Source organism: Letharia columbiana (assembly GCF_014066305.1).
Source record: "Letharia columbiana isolate WasteWater2 chromosome Unknown Sc0000001_s0, whole genome shotgun sequence".
NCBI lineage: Eukaryota > Fungi > Ascomycota > Lecanoromycetes > Lecanorales > Parmeliaceae > Letharia > Letharia columbiana.
Genome location: NW_023501037.1, coordinates 964708 through 987500, shown reverse-complemented (window position 1 = coordinate 987500; position 22793 = coordinate 964708). Strand labels below are relative to the sequence as shown.

The following is a 22793-nucleotide window of genomic DNA, read 5'->3' as shown; positions in this document are numbered from 1 at the left end:
TCGCGAAGATCTAAGGCTAGTATTAATATCGCTGGAATTTAGTAAAGCTTACATTTTCACTATCTTAGTAATTTAAGTATTCGAAAGATTTATATAGCGGAGAGGAGTATTAATATCTTTAGATACTTTCTCGATAAAAATAGTCTTATTTTAATAATAGTCTTTATTCTTAGATAGACTCTTAATTCAACGTAAGATTAACTTAGATTTCGAGACGGAAGATATTCTTAAGTAACGAGTTATGGAATTAAGGAAGTTATTTAAATTTTAATAGTAAAGGCTTAGTATATATGAAAAATAGCCTCGCTATAAATAGAGACGATAAGGATCCTAATCGTAAAACGTATTTATTCGTTTCAATTTATTCTTAGATTTATAAAAGTGATTTAGATAAATTTGAGAAGAATAATTAAGAATACACTATAGTAAGCTTTCGTAATACCACTATTTCGAGAGCAAATCTTCTTTTACTTTAAATCGAATATAATCGATTATTTTACAGAGATCTATAAGACTCGATTGAAAGAATTTGAATTATTCGAATACGCGTTTAATTTAACCCTAGAGGATCAATTTTAGAGTCTTAAGATTCGCTATTCCTACTTCTTTAAATCTCGAATAAGATTATTAAAGCTTTACTTCCTCAGCGATAACTTCTAAATCGTTAAAATCGTAAAAAGTCTTTTCTCGAGGAGTAGAGTTACGTCTAATTATAAAGTGTTAAAAGAAAATATAGTAAGGTAAAGGAAAGAAATGAGGGGCTAGTTAAGTTACTTTACTTCGCGATCTAAGAAGCTAATCAAGTTACTTTACTTCGCGATCGCAAGTTACGAAGTCTTTCGAAATTCTCGAAATTTTCGAGATTCCCGAAATTTCTGAATTCGAGCTTCTATATAATAATATATTAGAAAATGCGAATTAATAAAGTAAATCGTATTTATAATCTAGCGACTTAATAAAGCCTAAGAACTATACTTCGTTTAATGTTTAGCTTAACGATATATCAATAGCGTAAGAAATAATTTTTACGCTATCGACTTACGTAGAGTTCTAAGATTTCCTCTTTCGATACTCTCTTTATAAGTGTTTCCCATACTTTAAATCGTAATCGTAGATCAAATCCTTTACGTTCTCTAAATCTTCTATCTTATATTACACATTATAGATCTTTCTCTAACCTTTTTATTTCACTAGATACTCTATAATATCTTTCTTATCTTTACTTTCTTAATCTAGAGACCGACTAGCATAGCAATCTACTAATCTTAAAATCTCATAGCGATTCTTAATTACAGGCTTCTCTTAATTAAATATAAGAGCTTATTCTTCCTCACGAGATTAGCGATAAGAATCTTTCCTCTTAAACGTAAACTTAAGTATTACGATTAAGATAACGAGATAGATTTTTTAAATAACTAGAAGATTAAGTTTATAGGCTAGGTTTTCGACTCGCTTAAGAATAATAAAAGATTCAACCCTCTAATTCGAAAGTTTTATATTCTTAAGTTCGAAAAGATAATATCCTCTATAAAGCTTAACGAAAGCTTTATCTCCTTTCTTCATAATTAAAGCTTTATACTTCGAGTTATATCTAAATTTCGCATCAATTATCGCGAAAGCTAAGATATCTAAAGCTTTCTATCAATATCAAATACGATTATTTATAATATCTATCTAATTCCTTACTAAGATATTCATTACATTAGATCTATTATTAAGTTTCGTACTATAGATAATCTCATTAGAAGCTTTTCCTATCGATATATTTATAGAGTTATTAAGACTACCTCTAAGATATACGAAGAATTTATTCTAAAGATTATCGAGAACGTAAAAAATATAAAATTTTAAAGTAATCTCTATCGTCTAGTTAGTTCGCTTAAATTAATTATTAATTTATAAATAATAAGTAATAAATACGAGAAGCTTCGTTTCTAAGGTTCTAAAGATAGCTTTCTAAAGGTTCAAAAGGAACTTTAAATCTCTATCTAAAATAATAGCTTTGAAAATTCCCTAGTTAGCGAGAGTAAGAAGTAAGGCTTCTACTTATTCGATAGCATTTCATATATCTTTCCCTAGTATATATATATTTCTTTTAGAAAATTTATTAGTAATAGTTATTATTGCGTTAAATTCATTTTCTAGAAGTAGTAGTACTAGAATGAAATTAATAGTAATCGTATAGAAAATTAAAGTAGATATTATAATAGGTTTAAGACTCTTATATAAGGCGTATCTTATAGTTTAATTCAGCTAATACTTCGGGTAATAAACGATATAGCGCTTTAAGTATTAAGTTAAATACCTTATATAGTAGGTCTCTACAATCCTCTCATATGATTTATAGAAATCGATATAACTATAATTATTATAAGTAAGCTCGAAAATCTTCTACTCCGCCTTCTTTAAAATATAAAGTCATTTTCGCTCGTTGAACTTATCTTAATAATAGATAATTTCATCTTAAAGCAGAAATTGTATATTCGAGAGTTTAACGTATTTTATAGATTCTTATTTCTCGAGAAGCTATACCTTTCGAGCGACGAGAGCATCGAGAATCTTTAATTATTTCTTATTCTCTTAATAGTCAAGTATAAGTTTAGTATAAAATTCCTTAGACATTTTCACGAGTGTTAAGTTATATATGAGAATCTTATTAAGAATTTCTAGATCTTAAGTGTCGAATTTCTTTTTTTACTTATAAAGCAATCTAGATAAAGCGTCGAGAATTACATTTTATTTATCAAGTCTCTATTAAATATTTAAATTAAATTAAAAGATATATTATAAAGCATGTATAAGTCGTAAATTTATTTAATTAGAGAATAAAGAAGAAAGTGTAATTTAACGAGTAATATCGGTAGTGGTAGAGTAATTAGTAAAAATGATAACCTTCTTTTCTATTCTTTAGCTAAGTATGTGAGGAATCTTTTTTAAGATTTAAATTAAGGCAGTCACTTTTAGTTCTATCGATTAATAATATAACTCTACGACGTTTAAGAGCTTAAATAGAAATATAATAAGTTAAACGTTCGTCTTAGAAAAAAAACTTTCTTAAAGATTATCTACCACATGATATATTATAATTCCAAAATCGTATTTCTTAGATTTATCGAGATTAACGTAAAGTTAATAACTAACGTTATAATGATATAGGTAAGTTTTCATAATTAATGCTTGCTATAAAATACGAAAAGTCTCTACTTTCTTTTTAATAGGAGTGATCTTTATAGTCTTCGAGAAATTCCTACAAAGATAATCGCCTAAGACTGGAGATCGTTTTAAGAATTCCGTCTTTAAGCGTTATAATGATTTAGAAATCTAAGTAAAGTACCTAACGTTTCTTTATAGCCAGTTTACTATTCCTATATAGGTTTCAAGTATCTTTAAGATAATAAGAAACTATATTTTTTTAATTGCTATAACCCTTTCCTCGGTAATAATAAGGTTAAATCTATCTATCTTCTATTCTAGAAGCGTAACTAACGAGTATTTAAGATAGGATTTCTTAAATTTAAGGGTGATTTTAAGTTTCGCGAAAAAGCGAAAAATCGTTCTTAAGTACTCGTAATAATCTTCTACGCTTCGAGAAAAGATAATAATATCATCTATATAGTATCTAATAAAGTAATAATATAAACGAAGAAAGTTATCTATTTTCCTCTAAATATAAAGCACTAAGTTCTTAAAACCTATTACTACCACGTTGAAATACTCTAATCCTCGATAAGATATTATAGTAAATTATTATCGATAATCTTTTTTTATTAAGAAAAGATGAAACTATCTACTACAATCAACTATACTAATGAAAGTATATTCTTAAATAACTATAACTATATTATCCTATAGAGGAAGAGAATAATTATTAGAAATCGTAATTTTATTAAGGCCTCTGATATTAATAACGACTCTTTTCTTTCGCTTAGATATTTTCTTAGACTTAATATAGACTATCTTATAAATTATAAAAATAGAGAAAGCGAAAGAAGTTAGTTCCTTAGACCAGCTTATCTTACCTTACGTATATATCTTATTAAACTTTTCGTCAATAAGCTTACAGCCTTCTAAAGTTAGAGAATAGATCTTATTCCCTAACTTCGCCGAGAAAGATTATTAATTCGTAATAATTGGCACCTACAGTTACTCCGCTTTAGAAAGATTAATAATATTACTAGAGTCTTCTCAAATACGGGGATTTTCTTCTAAGATACTTCGCATTATATTAGTATATTCTCGTTTTCTATAGATAGTAATTTCATTAAGCAATCGCGTTTTTAAAGCGAGATCTATAGTTATCTTCCCGATAGCTAACTTTAATATAACGAGATTAGTGAATTCCTCAAATATAGGCCTCTTATCTTCGAATACCTTAGCTATTAAAGAGTAATTCTTCACTTAAATCGAGTAACCTTCTTTAGCTTTATACTTAATTATAAAGTTAATTCTATAATAGCGAGGTACCATAAGCGGAGTAGCGCTATTATTTCGAATAGAAATAAAGTTAAAATTTGCGTCTATAAGATATATATAAACTTTATTCATCTTCGATTCGAAAAGAAAATCTCGATTAGAAAGTGAATTCTTGCCTCGCAAAGATATAGTAATAGATTTAGTAGATTTTAAAGAAATAACTTAATATCGTTCCGATCTCACGATTTATCGAATTCTCACATTATCTCTAACAGTAGCTTGCATCGATATAACGACATTCCCACACTTAATAAAAATTATTTTCTCCTATAAAAGATTAATCACTACTCCTTCTAGATCGAGTATATTTATTTCTATTAGAAGGTTTACTTTAAAATTATCTATGATATATATATCTCATATAAACTTAATCATAATAGACTTTTCTTTCGAAGTTTCACCTTTTATAAAAAAAGAAAAAATAATCTATTTATTAGTAAAATATTAATTTAAGCTAATTTCACGTAAGGTAATCGAAGCTATATACTTCTTAATAGAGAATAAGAATATTAGTCTCTTTAAGAAAACTCGATCTCTTATACTTATTAGATATTCGATATCTAGATATTCTAATTTCGACGAAACTTTTAAAGAAAGACTAAATAGTTTAATAAGATAATATTATAATCGAAAGATTATTTTATTATTCGGATTCGCGAGTGCTATAGACTCGATTAACTCGAGTTTCTTAGAAATAAACGCCTTTTCTAATAGCATTTACTTAAAGGTTTATATTAACTCCTCTAGTAGTAAGTTAAGTATAAAATTCTTCTCTCTAGAAATCTTCTTAGTATTCTTTAAAGAGGCTATTTAACGATAAGATTTCTTCTTAAAATAAGCGTATAACTAATTATTAGACGAAAACTTCTTTTAATATTTTCGATAAATTAGCGAATCTCTTATCTTATTTATAATAATATAATAAGTAATCGAGATAAACTCGATATCAACTTCCTCGTCCTTATAATTGGATTTCTTATCTTCTAAAGCCTTATTCTCATACGCATTATAGAAATAATCATCATTACTCGCATAATATATCGAAGAATTCTACGAGTATATAGGATTATAGTCTTTATAATAGCCCTCAGAAATAAAGCTCTCGTTTCTAAGGTTATAAAAGTATACTTCCTATAGGGGTTAAGGTATAGGCATTTCTATAAATCTCTAACTACTATATCCCTAGTTACCGCCATATTATCTAGCTAAATAAAATGAATATCTATCACGATTCTAGTAATTCGTTCAATTCGAATACTATAACTAATTTGGCTAGACGTTTCTGGCTATAATTATAAGTGGCTGCTTAAAAGTCGATAGAGCGTTTCTTAAAGCTTAATTTCCCGAAGCTATAGCCGGAGCCTAAGTCTGAGTCTAAGTCTAGAGCGAAGTCTATAGGAATTGTTATTCAGGCGACTATATATAAGAAGATACTTAACCGCCTTAATTCTACTAGTAAGACGTATAAGCTTAAAAAGCATAAGAGAAATATATAGGGAAATTCGACTGCTACTAATATTTATAGCCTGAGTATAACGGCTTTAGCTAATAAGAACGAGTATTATAGACCCGCGAACCTATTAAAAAAGGGCGAGAAGGAAGAAATAATCGCTTTTAAGCTTTCTAAAATCTATCTTATTATTCTCTAGATAAAGATCTATTCTTATTAAATCGTTATTTATAATCTTAATCTCGATCTCTCTCTCGATCTCGATCTCGAACTTTCTTTCGCATATTCTTATACTGTAATTTCTTTTACTAATTAAGACGATATTATAGCTTCTTTTTATTATTAAGCTTCTTTATAAATTCGCGAAGCGTAGTTTAAGAAGTTAAAGGCGATATAGTAATTTATAACTCGACTTTTAAGTAATTTCACGCCTAAATAGCTTAAGCGTGCTTCTTAGAGATTTCTATTTATACGATATACTTAAAAACGCTCTATATATAGCTTATAGAATTACGTCTATTATTAGCGTTATTAAGAGTATAAACTTATCTCGTAAGTTAATCTAGGGCCGAGAATATAAATATCTTAAAACGATTCTATAGTCGGATAAGTGTTCTTCTCAGTCCTATTTAAAGTTATATTATCGCGTCTTTCTCGTTTTAGAATAGAGTATTTAGCCATTAGAATAAGATAGCTCCTTAAAAATAAGTCGAGAGATTTATACGTATAATATTCTCTTCTTTAATCACGGCGTAGTCTTTTATATATCGATAGAAAAAATATACTTTTCGATATATAGTTTCTTTACTACTAAAAATAATATTATTAATACTATATAATTCTTTTAGATTTAGATAAAAGAATCCCAGATCGAAGATATAAAAATCACTATCAGATCCCCTCAAAGCAGCTTGCTTAGAAGGTTCTAAAAGATTCTACGGGCTTATTAAACCTATAATATTAGATATAGATTATAAGTTTCTTATAATTGCTTATATAGCTTATAGTATAATCTATTATATTATTAAATCCACTCTTATAGATAGAGGCGGCATTTGTTAAGAGCTCTCTTAATCTTATAAAAGCTAATTTTCACTAGGATTAGATCTCTAAGCGATATTTTCTAAGTTAAAAGATCCTAGCTAATTAAAAGTCGGTCTATTAGATTTATTACTAGAAAATCCTATACTTATAAAGTTTTAATATCCTTTATTATCATTTTTTAATATCTTATTAAATATAGCTTAACCTGATAAAAAGAGAATTCTATTTATCAAGTCCGTAGCTATATAGAAATCCCGGGAATTTAATACACTTAGTTTCCTTAAAGCCGAGTTCACTTTCGATATAGAATTCGAAAGCGATAAAAAAAAAGGTGGAGACTAAGATCGATAAAGAGATTAAGTCCTTCGCGTAAGTGTCACGAGTGATAATAAGAAAAGATTAATAAATCTTCTTTCTTTACCTTTATCGAGCTTAAGAAGAGAAGTTCTATTATCAAGACGAGAAGATTAAATTACCTTAAGAAAAGAAGAAGATAACGATTCTAGAGAGACGTCTATATAACCTCTCAAGTCGAGGCTTAGATTCTCGAGAATAGAGGTATTCTCAGGCTTAAGGCGAGTTATTCCAGCTTATCAGATAAGAAAGTAATTACTATTTATATAATAACGAACTCCTCGTATAAAGATAGTAACTGCTCTTACTAGAGCACTTATAGATCCGAAATCGTGATTCTAGAAAAGAGGATAAATAAGAGATTTCTCTGATCGAGTAGTCTCCGAAGGAGAGACCGAGTTAATACTCTAAGATCGATCTCGTTAGACGTATAGATTTTAATTATAAAGGACGTCGGTAGGTAAATCGTAAGTCTATATAATCGATTTAATAATCTAACGATAATTCTCGTTAAGAACCTACTCGTAAAGTTTAAGATTTTTTACTAAGAAAGCTTAAAATTAAAAGGCGAGTAAAATCGTTAAGTCTAATAGAATAGATTTTCTAACTTCGTCGGTTATAAATAATCGTACTCTGTTATAAAAAGGTGTGGAGAGAAAACGAAAAGAAAGATTTGTCGAGAAGGAAGGGAAGTGTCAAGGACGAGAGATAAGTTTCCTTTGAGAGAAGGAAAGTTACTTAAAAAGGTAAGGGAATTAAGTAGCTCCCGTAGCGGTTCTTTTTTTCAGAAAAAGTCCTTCCTTCAAGAAAGTAATAGAAGTAAAACTTCTTGATATAAGAATAATATCTCTAGTGCGGAAAATAATAAGAATAGTAGTTAAAGAATATAGGAAAGCCATATATTGCTATCAATTATTAGGGATACTATATAAGAAGCATACATATACTTCTAAAAAGGAGTTTCACGAAGAAGAAAAAGGTGATTCTTAGTTCTAATTATAATTGATTAATTAAGCTCAAGCTATAAACGTTCTTAAAGAAAGAAAAGAAAGCGACATACCAAGTCACGCTAGTAAGGTTTCTTAAAGAAAGGGAAGGAAGCGACATATTAAGTTCTCACGCTATATCGAGAACGTAATAATTATAATATTATTAACTAGTTAACTCGATAGTATCTTAATATAGATTAGATAAAAAGAGAGGCGAAAAGATTCTTTCGTACTTATAATAGTGAAATAAATAAAGAGAAGTTAAAAACTATAGCTATTAAATTTAAGAGATTAAATTTAATAGTTAAGCTTCTTATTATTATAAACGCTTTTAATATAAATATTAATAACCTCGATATATATCTTATTATATAATAGTTATTATTTAAAGATATCTATTCTTTTTTAAGTATATAATAGCGAGCTAATCATATAGTTCGAGTATTAAATCTATATAATAACTTCGTATAATTTATTAAGAATAATCTAATTAATTTATTATTTAAGAATTTAGCTACTTTTATAATAGAGGTAGAAAGAATATAAGCTAGAAAGCGAGTGGATATATTAAAAGAATAGTATATTATTCTTAATCGACCTTAGAGTAATTATATTCGAGAATTTTTTCTAAAGTATTTTAACGAGATTAAATCGATTATAGCGATCTATTCTATCGAATACTATAATTATTATAAGAAAATTATATTTATAAGAATCTTAAATATATAATTTAAAGACTCGATAAGCGTAAAAAATTATATATTAAATATAAGAATAATTAATATATATAAAAGATTACTTAAATAGAGTTAAGAGAAATATAAATAAAAATATAGTAGAATTAATATTGCTGATATTGCCGAGTTGAATATCTTTTTAAACGTGAATATCGTACAGAAATGGGCTAGATAAGTCGATGCTATTATTATTATTAACGACTTCTTAGCGTTAGTAATAGAATGAGATTTATATTAAATAAATGAGTATAAATTTAAGTTTTATTTTCTTATTAGACGTTAACTTAAGGAAATAACTATGGTTAATAAGAGGCTAAATATTAAGCGAGTGAAGAAGAAGAAGTAGATTAAGATCGATAAGAGAAAGATAGAAGTCTTAGTAGTTAAAGAAGTAATTAAATAAGTAAGAATTTATCTAATAAATAAGATGAAAGAGGCGAAGATAAGAGATGCGAAAACTATAGCGAAGGTAAATAGATAAAAGACTATAAAAATAAAAGTATAAAAGAATAGAGTTAAGAAGATTAACTTGGTTATAAAGATTATAATAACGCTTTATAAGCGAAAGAATTTTAATACTAGAATTATACTTAATATAAAGAAATAGAAGTAAGTAGATAGTAGATCTTTATTAGTCGATATATTAATAATAGCGAATAAATAGAGAGTTAGTATAAGGGTAGATAGAAGTAATATATATAAATAACTTTAGAAGTTAGATAAACGATTAGTTAAAGAAATAATATAGTTTAATATACTTTTTTTAATATATTTCTAAAAGTATCTTTCTTCGACGGCGATAGCGACGGCGATATTATACTCTAAGCGTCTCGCTAATATATCGTTAATAGTATATATTTATAGATATTAGAGGTTTTAAAAATAAAGAGAATTAATAAAGAAATAATTAAATAGTAGTAATATGACTAATTAGTGCAGTTATAAGACTGAAAAGAAGTTAAATCTAAAGTCGATAAAGAATTAAATGAAGCTCTCTGATTGATTAAGACCTCTCAACCCGCAAGCGTAGAAATCTTATTTCGATATTAAATAACTTAATATAAGATATATAGTAGTTTTCTTTATAATAATATTATATAGCTAAATTTAATAGATTTATTAATAACGATAGTAAGGTTCGCTAATAGCGTTATATAACTTTAAACGTAGTTATAGTATAGAATAATTAGCTATACGCGCTTAAAGTACTTAATTTAAGATTATTATTAAATATTAATACTCTAAGTAATCGAATATTAGATGTTAAAAAACGAGGTCTTTAAAGTTAAATTCGAGTATTTATAGTAAGTCTCTAAACCTTTAAAGAGGCCTCGAAAAGCATTTATTCGCTATTCGTCTATTATATTCTTATAGAAGTCTTATATATCGTTAATCTTATTTATAGTTATATCGTCTAATTCTTAATTTAGCTATCTTCTTTTCTTCGGCGAGATCTTATTCTTAAGAGAATTATCGGGTAATTATTTATTATACTTATTAATAATCTTATTTATCTTACTTATCTTATTAAAAAGTAGATATAAAGCTAATTTAATATATAATCGATTAGGATTTTATTATATAGAGCTCTCTTATAATATACTAGCGTATTTATATAAGTCTTTTATAGAATACTTAATCGAGTAATAATTGTTTTAATAAATATTAAGTAATAAGTAAAAGGTTTTTTTAATATTCTTAAAAAATCGAGTATTAAAAGAAATATATTTAAAGAGATAGTTAAAGTTGAATATAGAATTATATCGCTTCTAAAATATAATTTTTATTTCGCTATTAAGATACTCGTCGAATAGATTAATCTCTTTTTATTTATCTAATTAACTAGTAATATTAATAAAAGAATTAAAAAGAATAATCTAAGCTAACTTACTATTAATAGTACTATCTTCGCTATTAGAATTAGTATAATATTTTTATTAAAGTATTAATTTCGCGTAATTATAGAAATTAAATTTATAGAAATATAGATATATTTAATTTAAAGTATAAGAAATTAAGTCGATATTATTCTACTTAATTTTATACTTTAAAATAAGATAGAGCTTTATACTTTATAAGAACTTTATATAATTTTAATAAGTAATATTCTCTTTATTCTCGAGTATTTTAATAAATAAATCGTTTCGTATAAAAATTACGATCTTATTTATCTTCTTAGTCGTATAAGTAGCGAGCTATTCCTCTATTATAGTATAACTCTATTTATTATTATAAAGTAAGATATATATCTAAAGTATTATAATTATATGGGCCTAAAACGAGTATATAAGAAACTTATTAAGTGCTTAAAAGTTATTCTTTTTAGATAACCCTATATTCTTATAATTTTAGAAATCTTACGTATATCGTAGATATAAGAGATTATTAAATATATATATATCCTTTAATTTTCGGCTACGTTTATTACTCGCTATTAATTTTAAGTTAAAGTTAATATTATTAGCCTTTTTTAGATTAGGTAATAAAGTATTTATCTAATATATCTTATAAATAATCGTAAGATAGATTATTTTAATATAAAATAAGATCGATATAGATATTAATTAAGTTATTCGATTATAATTAAAAATCTCTTACTTTATATAACGTCGTTTAATATTCTATAGATGAGAGAATATAAGCTAATTATCGTATATAAGACGTAGATTAATATCTTAATAAGAATTCTCTTATTTAAATCTAATTTATTTAAAATAGATATTTTTAAGTATCTTAATATTATCTTTTATAATACTCTTATTAATATTAATAGAATTAAGCGAGTAACTAACGATTTTTTATAGAGCTAGTCTATTAATATAAAATATAGAACTAATTAACGATAGTCGATCTTTATATAACTATTTCTATTATATAGGGAAAGCGTTATGAATAGCGATATTTATAAGATAATCGATATATTAACGCTATTAGTTTATAACTTTTTTATTACTATAAATCGTTAAAAAGACTAATCTACTTTCTAGCGAACTTCGTTCTTACGCAGTCTAGATATCTTTAATATATAAGATATATATAGAGGCTTAAAATAATTTATTATTAAGGCTTTAAGCCTATAAAAAGATATATCGCCTTCTTAAATTATATAATCGATGATTATTAACTTTAACTTTCTATTACTATTTATCCTCTATTCCTTAACTCTCTATATTTATTCTAGATTATTATACTAAATATAATAGTTATTAAAACGATTAATATACTTAATTACTTTATTATCTAAATCGCTACTTTTCTTAATATATTATAGAATTCTTTAATAGAAAATAATTAGTCTAAATCGATTATAAAGCTTAAGAATTAATTATTTAACTTTACGCGAATATATGAGAATATCTAATTAAATAGGAATCGAATTAGCTCTAGTCTTCTACTATTGAAAATATATAATGTTGAAAACCATTATAATGGAACTAAGTTGAGGCCGTAGGAATTTTTTATTCTTCTTTATATACTAGAACTGCATTATAATCGATAAAAATCGATTAATATATAGTGTTTCCTTTTTAATAGCCTTTAATAGCCCTTTTAATTTTATATTATAAAGCTTCTTTAAGTTAATATCCTTATTTTATCTCTTAAAAAGATCTAAATTATTAATAGCGAGAACCTCTTTTTATAATAACTTCGAAATTTACTCTATTCTTTCTAGCGAGGCCTTCTAACGACTTAATAAGATATATTTAATAGACTTATTAGTCGAATTATTCTTTAGTATAATATTAAGTAGAAGATTAACTTTAATATAAAGTTTTACGAGAAAATTACGCTATAGAAATCTACTTCGTAAGAGATTTTTTTAATAATAATTTTATATATCTTTTATTAAGTCGTAAAGACTTAGTTCTAACTCTTTTATTATACTTATTATATCCTAAACCTTTCTAGTCTTTATCTTTCTTATCTTTCTCTTCTTAGCTGTGCTAATTATCTTCGATAAAATACTATTTTTACTTCTCTCTTTAGAGTAAGGTGTAGATGTGAAGGGCTAAGAGATTATTAATGAATGTTTAATAATAGATAAAGTAGACTTTATAGCGATAATAGATAGATTAGATATTAATTAATAATATAGAAAATAATTGAAGGTGAGATTTACTTGATAAGATCTAAAGATTCTTACTAAGACCTCTTCTTAATAAGATCTCTTTCATATTTAAACTAATTATTCTTTATTAATTTATCTTCTTATCTTATTAATCTTCTAATTAGTTATAGTCTCCTTCCTCTTTTTATTTAATATTATTCGAATTAGAGTTATTATATATAATAGATTTACTATACTCTATCTTATTATATTATTCTTCTAAATAAGTCTTACGCGTAAAGATTTATTAATAAATTATTTAATAACGTATTTCTAATATAGTCTAGTTATCTAATACGTTATATATAGAGAATATAATTATAGAGCTTTATCGTTATCTTAATCTTTTTTATATAACTCTATATAAGAAGATTCTATTAAAAATTCTTAAAGTAAAAAAGAATATTACTTAACTTCTAATCTTCTTTAATAAGAAATATATTAACTACTAATAAATATAGAGCTTAATATCTTCTACTATTTTCTTGAAATTATAGCGTTAAGATAATTAAGCGATATTCGATTAGATTATTTATAACGACGACGTAGACCTTTCTATATTTAAAGACGTCTTTTTTTATATTTTATATACTTATAAAAGACTTTAACGTTATATAAGATATTCTTATTTATCGATATCGCTACTATTAATATCTAACTTTATATTAAAAGAATAAATTATCTCCGCTTCGCTCTCCGCTCTACTCTTCGTAAATTTAATCATTTATTTATTTATATATATCGCCGTGGCGATACTCTACTTGCTTGCTTGCTTACTTGCTTACTTGCTTACTTGCTTACTTTCTTACTTACTTACTTACTACTTACTTACTTACTTACTTACTTACTTATTTGCTTACGAGGTCGCCGCGGCGATAAGTCGTCGCGGCGATACTCTACTTACTTACTTACTTACTTGCTTACTTACTTGCTTGTTTATTTACACCTATCGCCGCGACGACTTATCGCCGTAATAACTCTTATAAGCCTAGCCGTTTAAAAAATAGAGAGAGACTATAAAAAATGGGGGGAGACTACGACGTTTAATCGAAGTAATAAACTAATTGATAAGATTACGCATTTTCCTTAATACGCCATGTCGTCGGTCTGGCGAGTACTATAATAATTACCTCGAGGATTAATATATTATAAGAGAATTCCTATATAGTACTACGCGTTTATTAAGATATATAGCGTTTTTAAGTATTAATATCGCTACTATAGCTAAGTTAGCTAAGTTTTTTAGTAAAATAAAATTAGAAGCTTACTTTTTAATTACTACACTATAGCTCCTAATTTGACGAGGGCTTATTTAACTATTTATTCGACTTTTTTCAAGAATTTCAAAAAAGGCTATATCACGTAGATACGCATTTTTGTTAAGGATCATATGTACGCAGGGTGTGAATATTATATATCGGGCAATACACCAAAAAAATAAGTCTTGGCAGGGTTTCCTACTCAGACCCACCTCAAGGCCGGTGGGGCCAAGCTGAGACTACAAGGTGGGCTCGAGATCCCTGCTGACGGTCATCCGCAACGGACGAACTTGCCGCCCTACTGTCACGCGATTGGGGAAGGTGGGGTTCCCCACCCGCGCGGGTCTTGTTTCTCATGTCTTGTCTTGAACCCAAGACAAAGGGAACCTCAAAGATCAAAGATTCCTTCATCCGATGTATGTCTCTTTCTTAGCGATGACTTTGGGACTGGCGAGTTCTAGTTAGAACATCTGGGGAACTTGAGAAGGGAAAATGTCTGAAATGTAATCAGTACGACCCACGCTGCTTGTGATCTGTAGGGGCTGTTACCATCCAATGCATCGGATCTGGCCATCCAGTCGATTATTTATCCTTATTCAACAGCACTTACCTGGGTAACTAACCCCTCAATCGCACCGTCACAGCCCAGGAGAAAATGGCAACCATAGAAGCCCTTATCCAAGAATGGCTACGTTTGGACAGGGATGAAGCCACGAGGACGGAGATTCTGGAACTCGTCAAGCAGCAAAACTTCAAGGAATTAGATTTTCTTCTCGGTTCGAGGCTCACATTTGGTACAGCTGGTCTCAGGGCTCGAATGGGAGGGGGCTTTTCACGACTCAACAGCTTAACTATCATCCAAACATCCCAGGGTCTAGCTCAGTATCTACTAGAAGAAGAACGGGCCTCAGCAGCTACGGCAGGAGTAGTCATTGGGTATGATGCCCGCCACAACTCCAAGAAGTTTGCAGAACTTGCAGCTGCCGCCTTCATTGCCAAAGGGATTCGAGTCTCGTGGTACGAGGATCTCGTTCATACTCCAATGGTGCCTTTCGCTGTGAAACAGCTTCATGCCGCCGCTGGTATCATGATTACTGCAAGCCACAATCCCAAAGACGACAATGGCTACAAAGTCTACGGGTCAAACGCATGCCAGTAGGTGCTTTTATTGTCAGCTCTTCGTGCTCGTACTCAATCTTGAGCTTGAGCAGTAAGATGGAGTCTGGTAGTAAAGCTATGGCTTCGCTTTCGAGAGTGGTTCCTCAAGTCAAGCTTTAATCTCGAAGAAGAACTACTGACTTGATGACTATATCGCAGGATCAATAGCCCAGCAGATGCCAAGATTTCAGCCGCTATACTAAACAATCTAGAGCCAGTGACCTGGGACATCAAAGGCAACGGACAGTCCAAGCTGCTCACCCCAGTGCTGGACAACATGCGGGCAAGCTACCTTAAAAAAGTACATCAATACGTGGATGTTCGCCCAAGAGATGCCGGCTTTCCTCTGGGATTTGTATATACTCCTATGCATGGTGTCGGTCTCGTTCCCATGGAAGCCATATTGAAGGTGCTAGATAGCCATGACCGCATGGTAGTAGTCCGGGAGCAAGCCCAGCCTGACGCCGAATTCTCCACTGTGGTTTATCCGAACCCCGAAGAAACAGGGGCTCTTGACCTAGCAAAGGCAACAGCAAACCAGCGGAATGTACGATTGATTCTTGCCAACGACCCTGACGCAGATCGTTTTGCCGTTGCCGAGAAGCTGGATGACGGTTCCTGGCATCAATTCACCGGTGATCAAGTAGGGATTCTTCTCGCGGATTACCTGGCCAAAGGGATAAAGCCCGAAGAATCGGGTGAAGAGTGGATGTTGACGACCGCGGTGTCTTCCCAGATGCTTTCAGTGCTTGCAGAAGCTCGAGGATTCGCCGTTGAGGAAACCCTTACAGGATTCAAGTGGCTTGGTAATCGAGCATTAGAACTTGCGGGTAAGGGCAAAAAGGTGCATTTTGCCTACGAAGAAGCGCTAGGTTACATGTTCCCTGACGTCGTCCATGACAAAGATGGGATTGCAGCCGCTGTCGTTTTTCTGCGCGCTTGCAAGGATTGGCCATCATGTTCCCCGTGGGCTAAACTACAGGAATTGTATGGGGGCTACGGCTATTTTCATACGATTAATACGTACTGGCGGTCTCCAGACATAACAGCAACGTCGGCAGTATTCGATCAAGTGCGTCGCATTGGGGAGCCTTACCCAAAGCTTGTCGGACGAAGAAATGTAGTCCGCTGGCGAGACCTGACCGTGGGGTATGATTCCAGTACTAACGACCACACACCTGACTTGCCCGTTTCAGAAAGTAGTCAAATGATCACCTGCTGGCTCGAAAAACTCGATGATATTGACGAAGGAATCCGCTTCACGGTTAGAGCATCTGGGACTGAACCCAAGATCAAGATATATTTGGAATGCCGTGGCAAGGATCCATTATCAGCCAAAACAGGGGCAACCCAGATGCTGGAGAGTATAAAGCTGGAATGGTTCAATGATCCTTGCCTCATTATGGAGAAGAAGCCTTGACTTTGTCAACGTCAGATGATGCTCGACCAGAGCAAGGATCTATTTCCATTGGCTTCGGACCCCCACTGGTGACCAACCACGTACAAGCAGCTAGCGCTTGGCTTATTCCTGCGCTCCGTAAACACCAAAAGAATTGTTCAACAAGGGCCAAAGAACAGACGGGTGACTCGCCTGCTTGATTTGCAAGCGCAGCAAACCGTGACTTCGTTGAATTTAACCTCCTCCACCACCTCGATTAATCATGGGATTGAACATGTACACATACGCATGTTTGCTCTGGCGTTTGCTAAACATTGATTACATGCTTGATATCCTCACAAAACCCAGTCGTAGTGACGCTTCCTAGGCACGAAACCCAAGAGCTATCTTCATCACTACCCAACATTCTCCAAAAAGGCCAACTTCAACGGAACAAAACCCCATTCCATACCTGGACCCGAGTACATCCAGACCAACCTTTCATTCCTCAACAACATGGACCGCTACCAACCTTACCCCTCCCAACGTCCCCGTCCCCGTCGTGAACCCAGCTTCTACCACGACTCCGACCATCCCCCTAGCTCGTACGATCGTGCTGCCTACCCTTGAAGCCGTCACGGCGGACGTCGCTCATCAGTCATACCCACGCCGATGTCCCACCCGCCGACTCTGCACTATGGAACCTTGCAAGTTCTCTCTGCCTCCTTTCGCAGAACTCTAGACTCATGACCTATAGCAGCGGCAGCAGACATGGTCGACCGACACTGTCTCGCCAGCGCTCTGCAGGCTACGGTTGCTGCTACCCTTGTGGTTCGGGAGAGTGTGACGGGGATTACGAGCCGATGATGGAACGAACGCCCATACCGGGATCTGTATGGTGTGGACGGGAGGCGAAGGGCGTATGACGTTGATGAGTTGGACGATTAATGATGATGATGATGGTGTGCTGGATCATGGGGAATACTTAGTAGTGGATGATCGGTGTGCTAGGATGCATTTCAGGCTTGTTATCTAGGTTGGAGCGAGACATGGCCTGAAGAATGGTTTCGTTCAAGCAAAAAGTATTCCATAGACAACACGCTCTGATGTCACGCTCCAAGATACACTCATTGATGTCCACGAAGTGTGGAAGTAGAAAAGCTTGACAGCACGCTATGTACAAACCCCCCAATCCCCTCGCTCTCTCTTTTCCGCATTCTCCACTGCGCTCTCTAATAATGAATCGCCTTTCCATACGTCGCCATCGCCGCCTCCTTGAATGCCTCAGCCAGCGTCGGATGCGCGTGGCTCGTCCTCCCCACGTCCTCACTCGACGCGCCATACTCAATCGCCAGCACCCCCTCCGCAATCATCTCTCCCGCATTTGGCCCCACAATATGAATCCCCAGTATCCGATCCGTCTCGGCATCCGCTAGGAACTTGACCATTCCTTCCGTCTCCAAATTCGTCTTCGCCCTCGAATTCGCACTAAACGGGAAACTTCCCGCCTTGTATTTCACCCCCTGCTCTTTCAACTCCGCTTCGTTCTGCCCAACCCAAGCAACTTCTGGGTGCGTGTACATGACGGAGGGAATGGCGTTGTAGTTGACGTGGCCGTAGCCCTTTTTGACGAACTCCACGGCTGCGACGCCTTCTTCTTCCGCCTTGTGTGCGAGCATGGGGCCGAAGGTGCAATCGCCTATGACACGGATGTGGGGGAGTTTGGTCCGGTATTGTTCGTCAATGATAAGGCGGCCTTTATTGTCGACTTCGAGGCCGATGTTCTCGAGACCAAGGCCGGCGGTGTAGGGGCGACGGCCGATGGCTACGAGGACGACATCCGCGTCGAGCTAGCAGAAGGTCAACAAGGGGCCTGGCAGCGCGGGTCAGAACAAGGATGGCTTACGGTCTCTGCTTTGCCGCCCTTTGCAGCTTCGACTTCCAGCTTCACGCCCTCGCCGCTGGAATCACCTTTCAGGACTTTAGTGCCGAGTTTGAATTTCATGCCTTGCTTTTCCAGTATCTTTTTGGTGGTTTTTGAGATCTCGGCGTCCATGCCTGGACCTCCGATTTGGCCCAGGAATTCAACGACTGTGACTTCAGATCCTAGTCTTGACCAGACAGAGCCCTACGTACCCAGCATTAGCATACTGCTTCCATGTTCGGCATCCAGCCCGGATTACCATTTCAAGACCAATGATGCCCCCTCCGATCACCACCATCTTCTTAGGCACTGATTCCAGCGCGATTGCCCCGGTACTCGTAACGACCTTCTTCTCGTCTATAGTAAGCCCAGGGAATGGCGTCGCTTCACTGCCCGTTGCGATGAATATATTCTTCCCCCGCAGTGTCTGCTCCCCACCGTCTATCAGGTTGACCTTGACCTCATTCTCCCCAGAGAACGCCCCAGTGCCTTTTATGTATTCGACCTTGTTCTTCTTGAATAAAAACTCCACCCCTTTCGTTAGGCCATCCACTGAGGTGTTCTTTGCAGCCATCATCTGTTTCAAGTTGAGCTTAACATCGCCGACGTCTATGCCTCGCTTTTTGGTATCGTGTAGGATTTGGTGGTACATATGTGAGTTGTTGAGGAGGGATTTTGAGGGTATGCAGCCGACGTTTAAACATGTTCCACCTAGAACACCGCGCTTTTCTATACAAGCCACCTAGTTGCGTGTGAGTCTCCCAACTTGACAACATTCGTAAACTAGAAGCAAGCTACCTTCATGCCCTCTTGCCCTGCTTTTATGGCGGCGACATAGCCGGCAACGCCCCCACCAATAATAATCAGATCATGCTCCGCTAGAGACGGTCAGCAAGCTCGAGGTACAGACCCTTTACAGTGCTTACAAGCTTCTGTTGCGTAGCCTCGACCTCTGCTGGTGTATAGACAGACTCCGGTTGGTAGAAATGTACTAGAGCAGCTCAACGGTCTTGTGGCGGACCTTGACGCGCCTTTGGGGATCAGAGTGCGAATCATGGTGGAGAGAAGTGTAGAAGGAGAGGAAAAGAGTGTAAAGAAGGGACTAAGACAGCAAAGTCAACTACCAGTGGTTGAAGAGTTGCTCGAAGGCGAAAGAATTAAATGGCAGCTTTGAACATCTTCGGCGACCCCATCTCGGCTAGCGGCGGCGAGCCCCAACTTCAACCGCTATAAAATCCACACTTACCATCACCAGCTACCAGTTCAACTGCCTTGAGGAGTGTATACAAATTAGGCTCGTGAAGATGGTCTGATGCTACGGTTTGATACTATAGAATTTCCGTGGGAGCCGCTATCACCAAATGCCAGGAACCATCTTCCACCTCACCTTCTCCGTCGCCCTCTTCCACTCCTTCCCATAAGCTCGGTCCATATACCCCTCGAGGACGCGCACAGACGTGCCACATAGGATATAAGCAAACATAGCCAACGCCAACAACCCAAAACCCCACCCGCCGGCCGCAGTCGCAAACGCTGTCCTCCAAATCGTGAATCCGAGGAAGTTGGGATGTCGGACCAGGCCCCAGACACCTCCCGTGTACACTTTACCTCTGTTCTTCGCATCTTTCCGAAACAGATATTTGCTGTGATCGGCTAGGAAGTGGAGGCTGAGACCGGCGACGAAGAAGATGGGTGTCCATTCGAAAATTGTCGGTGACCAGGTGGGATTGCGAGATGCTAAGTACACAAAGAGAGGGGCATGAATGCTGTCGAAAAGGTTTACTTGCCTACATGTTATCTGGCTCAGTAGGTTTTCGGTCAAGATGGGGATTGACTCAGAGGACAAGTCCTATGAACAAAGTAGCCGTGGCCATGTCTCGTGGCTCAAACCACAGTCCTAATTAGAAGTTGACCCGGGAAAACAGACTCACGTGGTAACCTGGATCGATCCACCTTGTCCGCTCATTGGAAACTTCTCGCGCCTCCACACGGTATTGTACATGATGAACGTGACCGACGGGAGAGCCACACCCAGAAATACCATCGCAGAGTACGACGGCAAGCCGAGAGATTGCTCGATCCAACGCAGCAGGAAATCCGGGAAAAACGGGATGGCCAGGGGATCGGTTGGAGGAGGTCGAGATGGATAAGCCGAGGGAAACCTTGAGAAGATTGATAGAGCGGAGATTGGTGGCGCCAAGAGTGAGTAGAAGAGTACAGGCACCGCTGTACGGACGGCTACGAAGAGAGCGGCGCCTGCTGCGCTGCCACCGTACTGGCCCCGAAATGGGAAAAGGTCCATTGGCTCCAGTGGAGGCGATGCTGCTTTTTTCGATGCCATGCTCGCTCGTTCTCCGGTGTGATTCTGTCAGGCTTTGGCGGAGGGGAAAAGGACGATTTTGGTCGGCACGCTTAATCAGAAACCGGAAGAGGTGAGTATGGAAGTAGAGCTAATTCTGAAGACATCAATGCAAGGATTTGATTACAATATCTGGATTTGGAAAGTAAGCGCTAATTAGGCTAACTATGGCGCCAATTGAGTAAACTATAAAGGATCGAGAACCGTAAGGTAGATCCAGTGTGCTAGTATAGATACAGATAGAAATTTATGCTACTGTGGCAGAGGAAGCAAATCTCTGGATGTGGGTAGCTTGTAGTCCTTGACATTCGCTCTCATGTCCCCTTATGCCGGCTCTCTTCCCACTCTCCCACCAACCCCTTGTAATCTACCTGACCATAACTGCCCCCAAACACCTCCCCCGCCCATCCCCATCCATTCCGCCAACTCCTCAAGCCCAAATCCTGCAACAGCAAATCAAAACACGCAATGCCCTCTAACACGACATCCGGATGCCCGGCACCAAGCCCATACGGTGTTCTCCACTTCCCCCAGCGTTGGAAGAGCGCAGTGTCGTACATGATATCATCTACCGTCCCGATCTGCTTGACTGCAACGCCGTTCTCATCCGCAAGCGTTTGCTCCAGACGCAGCTGTTTAGCAGACTTACTGATTGATTTCACGGAACCGAGCTTGTCGTTCATGTAGGCGTAGGCCCAGATACTGCTGATTTCCGATCTGACCGCGCCCTGCAATTGGGCGACTACGCCTAGGAAGACAACGTCTGGAGTTGGCAGCGAGGGGGGTGCCATGCCCCTCCAGAGCCGCCATGGAGTGAATGCTTGACGAATTCTGCCCTTTTCTTGTTCAACCAGCGATTCCTCATCCATCTTGGGCGCAGTTGCAAGCTTTGGGAACCTGTCGAAAACCTCCGCATCAGCACGTCCGTCCAGCTTGAACGAGATCTCCTTTTGAGTTTTGGTATACTCCGTACTTGGCAGACCTAGATCTGCGTGCATTTCCTTTGGCCGGAAATCGATACTCGGTCTCCATTTCCACCCCATGCTGGCAACAAATGCATCAGTCTGATCCGAAGTCTCATCCTCAAAGCGTATGACATTTCCTGCTTCGAGGGATTTGACGTCCTTTCTGATCACTTCCACTGGGCCAATCCTCACGAGTTCGTCAATATACTTTGGATAATTCAAGATTGCAAGGCTCACACCATACCAAAACAATGGCTGATCCGGTACCAAGTTCTTCGTTGCTTCGCTCTCCAATATGCCGCTCTGCTCAAGCGTATCGGACGCCATCTTCGCCCAGAGACCGTCTACAAACCATCGACCCCAGCTCGTGCCGTGAAGCAAATTCCGTAGATTTCCAAAGCCATCCGCATCACCCAAACGCACGGAGAAAGCCATGTAAGAGGCCGTGTTGTGGTTAGCTTTTCGAGCCAACATCTAAGAGGACCGATGTAGATGTGTGCTGGCGCCATGTACGTTGAGCCATGGCCCGAACCTCGGATAATCCAGGTCACTCGTTCACCATGGGTCGCCACCAGGTAGACAATGTCATACGCAG

At 35.1% G+C, this 22793-nt stretch overlaps 4 protein-coding genes across 4 annotated transcripts; 1 reads left to right on the top strand and 3 right to left on the bottom strand.

Annotated features, from left to right (window-relative positions):
• Positions 1 to 15069: 15069 nt before the first annotated feature.
• HO173_000856 (uncharacterized protein) lies at positions 15070 to 16992 on the top strand (the record flags this gene model as incomplete). The annotated part of the gene is made up of 2 exons (XM_037302803.1): positions 15070 to 15569; positions 15732 to 16992. The coding sequence occupies 2 exons, from the start codon at positions 15070 to 15072 to the stop codon at positions 16990 to 16992; spliced, it is 1761 nt and encodes a 586-aa protein (XP_037170310.1).
• Positions 16993 to 18182: 1190 nt separating this feature from the next.
• On the bottom strand, positions 18183 to 19930 carry HO173_000855 (uncharacterized protein; the record flags this gene model as incomplete). Its single annotated transcript, XM_037302802.1, has 5 exons — positions 18183 to 18800; positions 18857 to 19078; positions 19134 to 19616; positions 19673 to 19752; positions 19801 to 19930. The coding sequence occupies 5 exons, from the start codon at positions 19928 to 19930 to the stop codon at positions 18183 to 18185; spliced, it is 1533 nt and encodes a 510-aa protein (XP_037170309.1).
• Positions 19931 to 20228: 298 nt separating this feature from the next.
• Positions 20229 to 21215, bottom strand: HO173_000854 (uncharacterized protein; the record flags this gene model as incomplete). The annotated part of the gene is made up of 2 exons (XM_037302801.1): positions 20229 to 20661; positions 20806 to 21215. The coding sequence occupies 2 exons, from the start codon at positions 21213 to 21215 to the stop codon at positions 20229 to 20231; spliced, it is 843 nt and encodes a 280-aa protein (XP_037170308.1).
• Positions 21216 to 21547: 332 nt separating this feature from the next.
• On the bottom strand, positions 21548 to 22672 carry HO173_000853 (uncharacterized protein; the record flags this gene model as incomplete). Its single annotated transcript, XM_037302800.1, has 1 exon — positions 21548 to 22672. The coding sequence occupies one exon, from the start codon at positions 22670 to 22672 to the stop codon at positions 21548 to 21550; it is 1125 nt and encodes a 374-aa protein (XP_037170307.1).
• Positions 22673 to 22793: the final 121 nt, after the last annotated feature.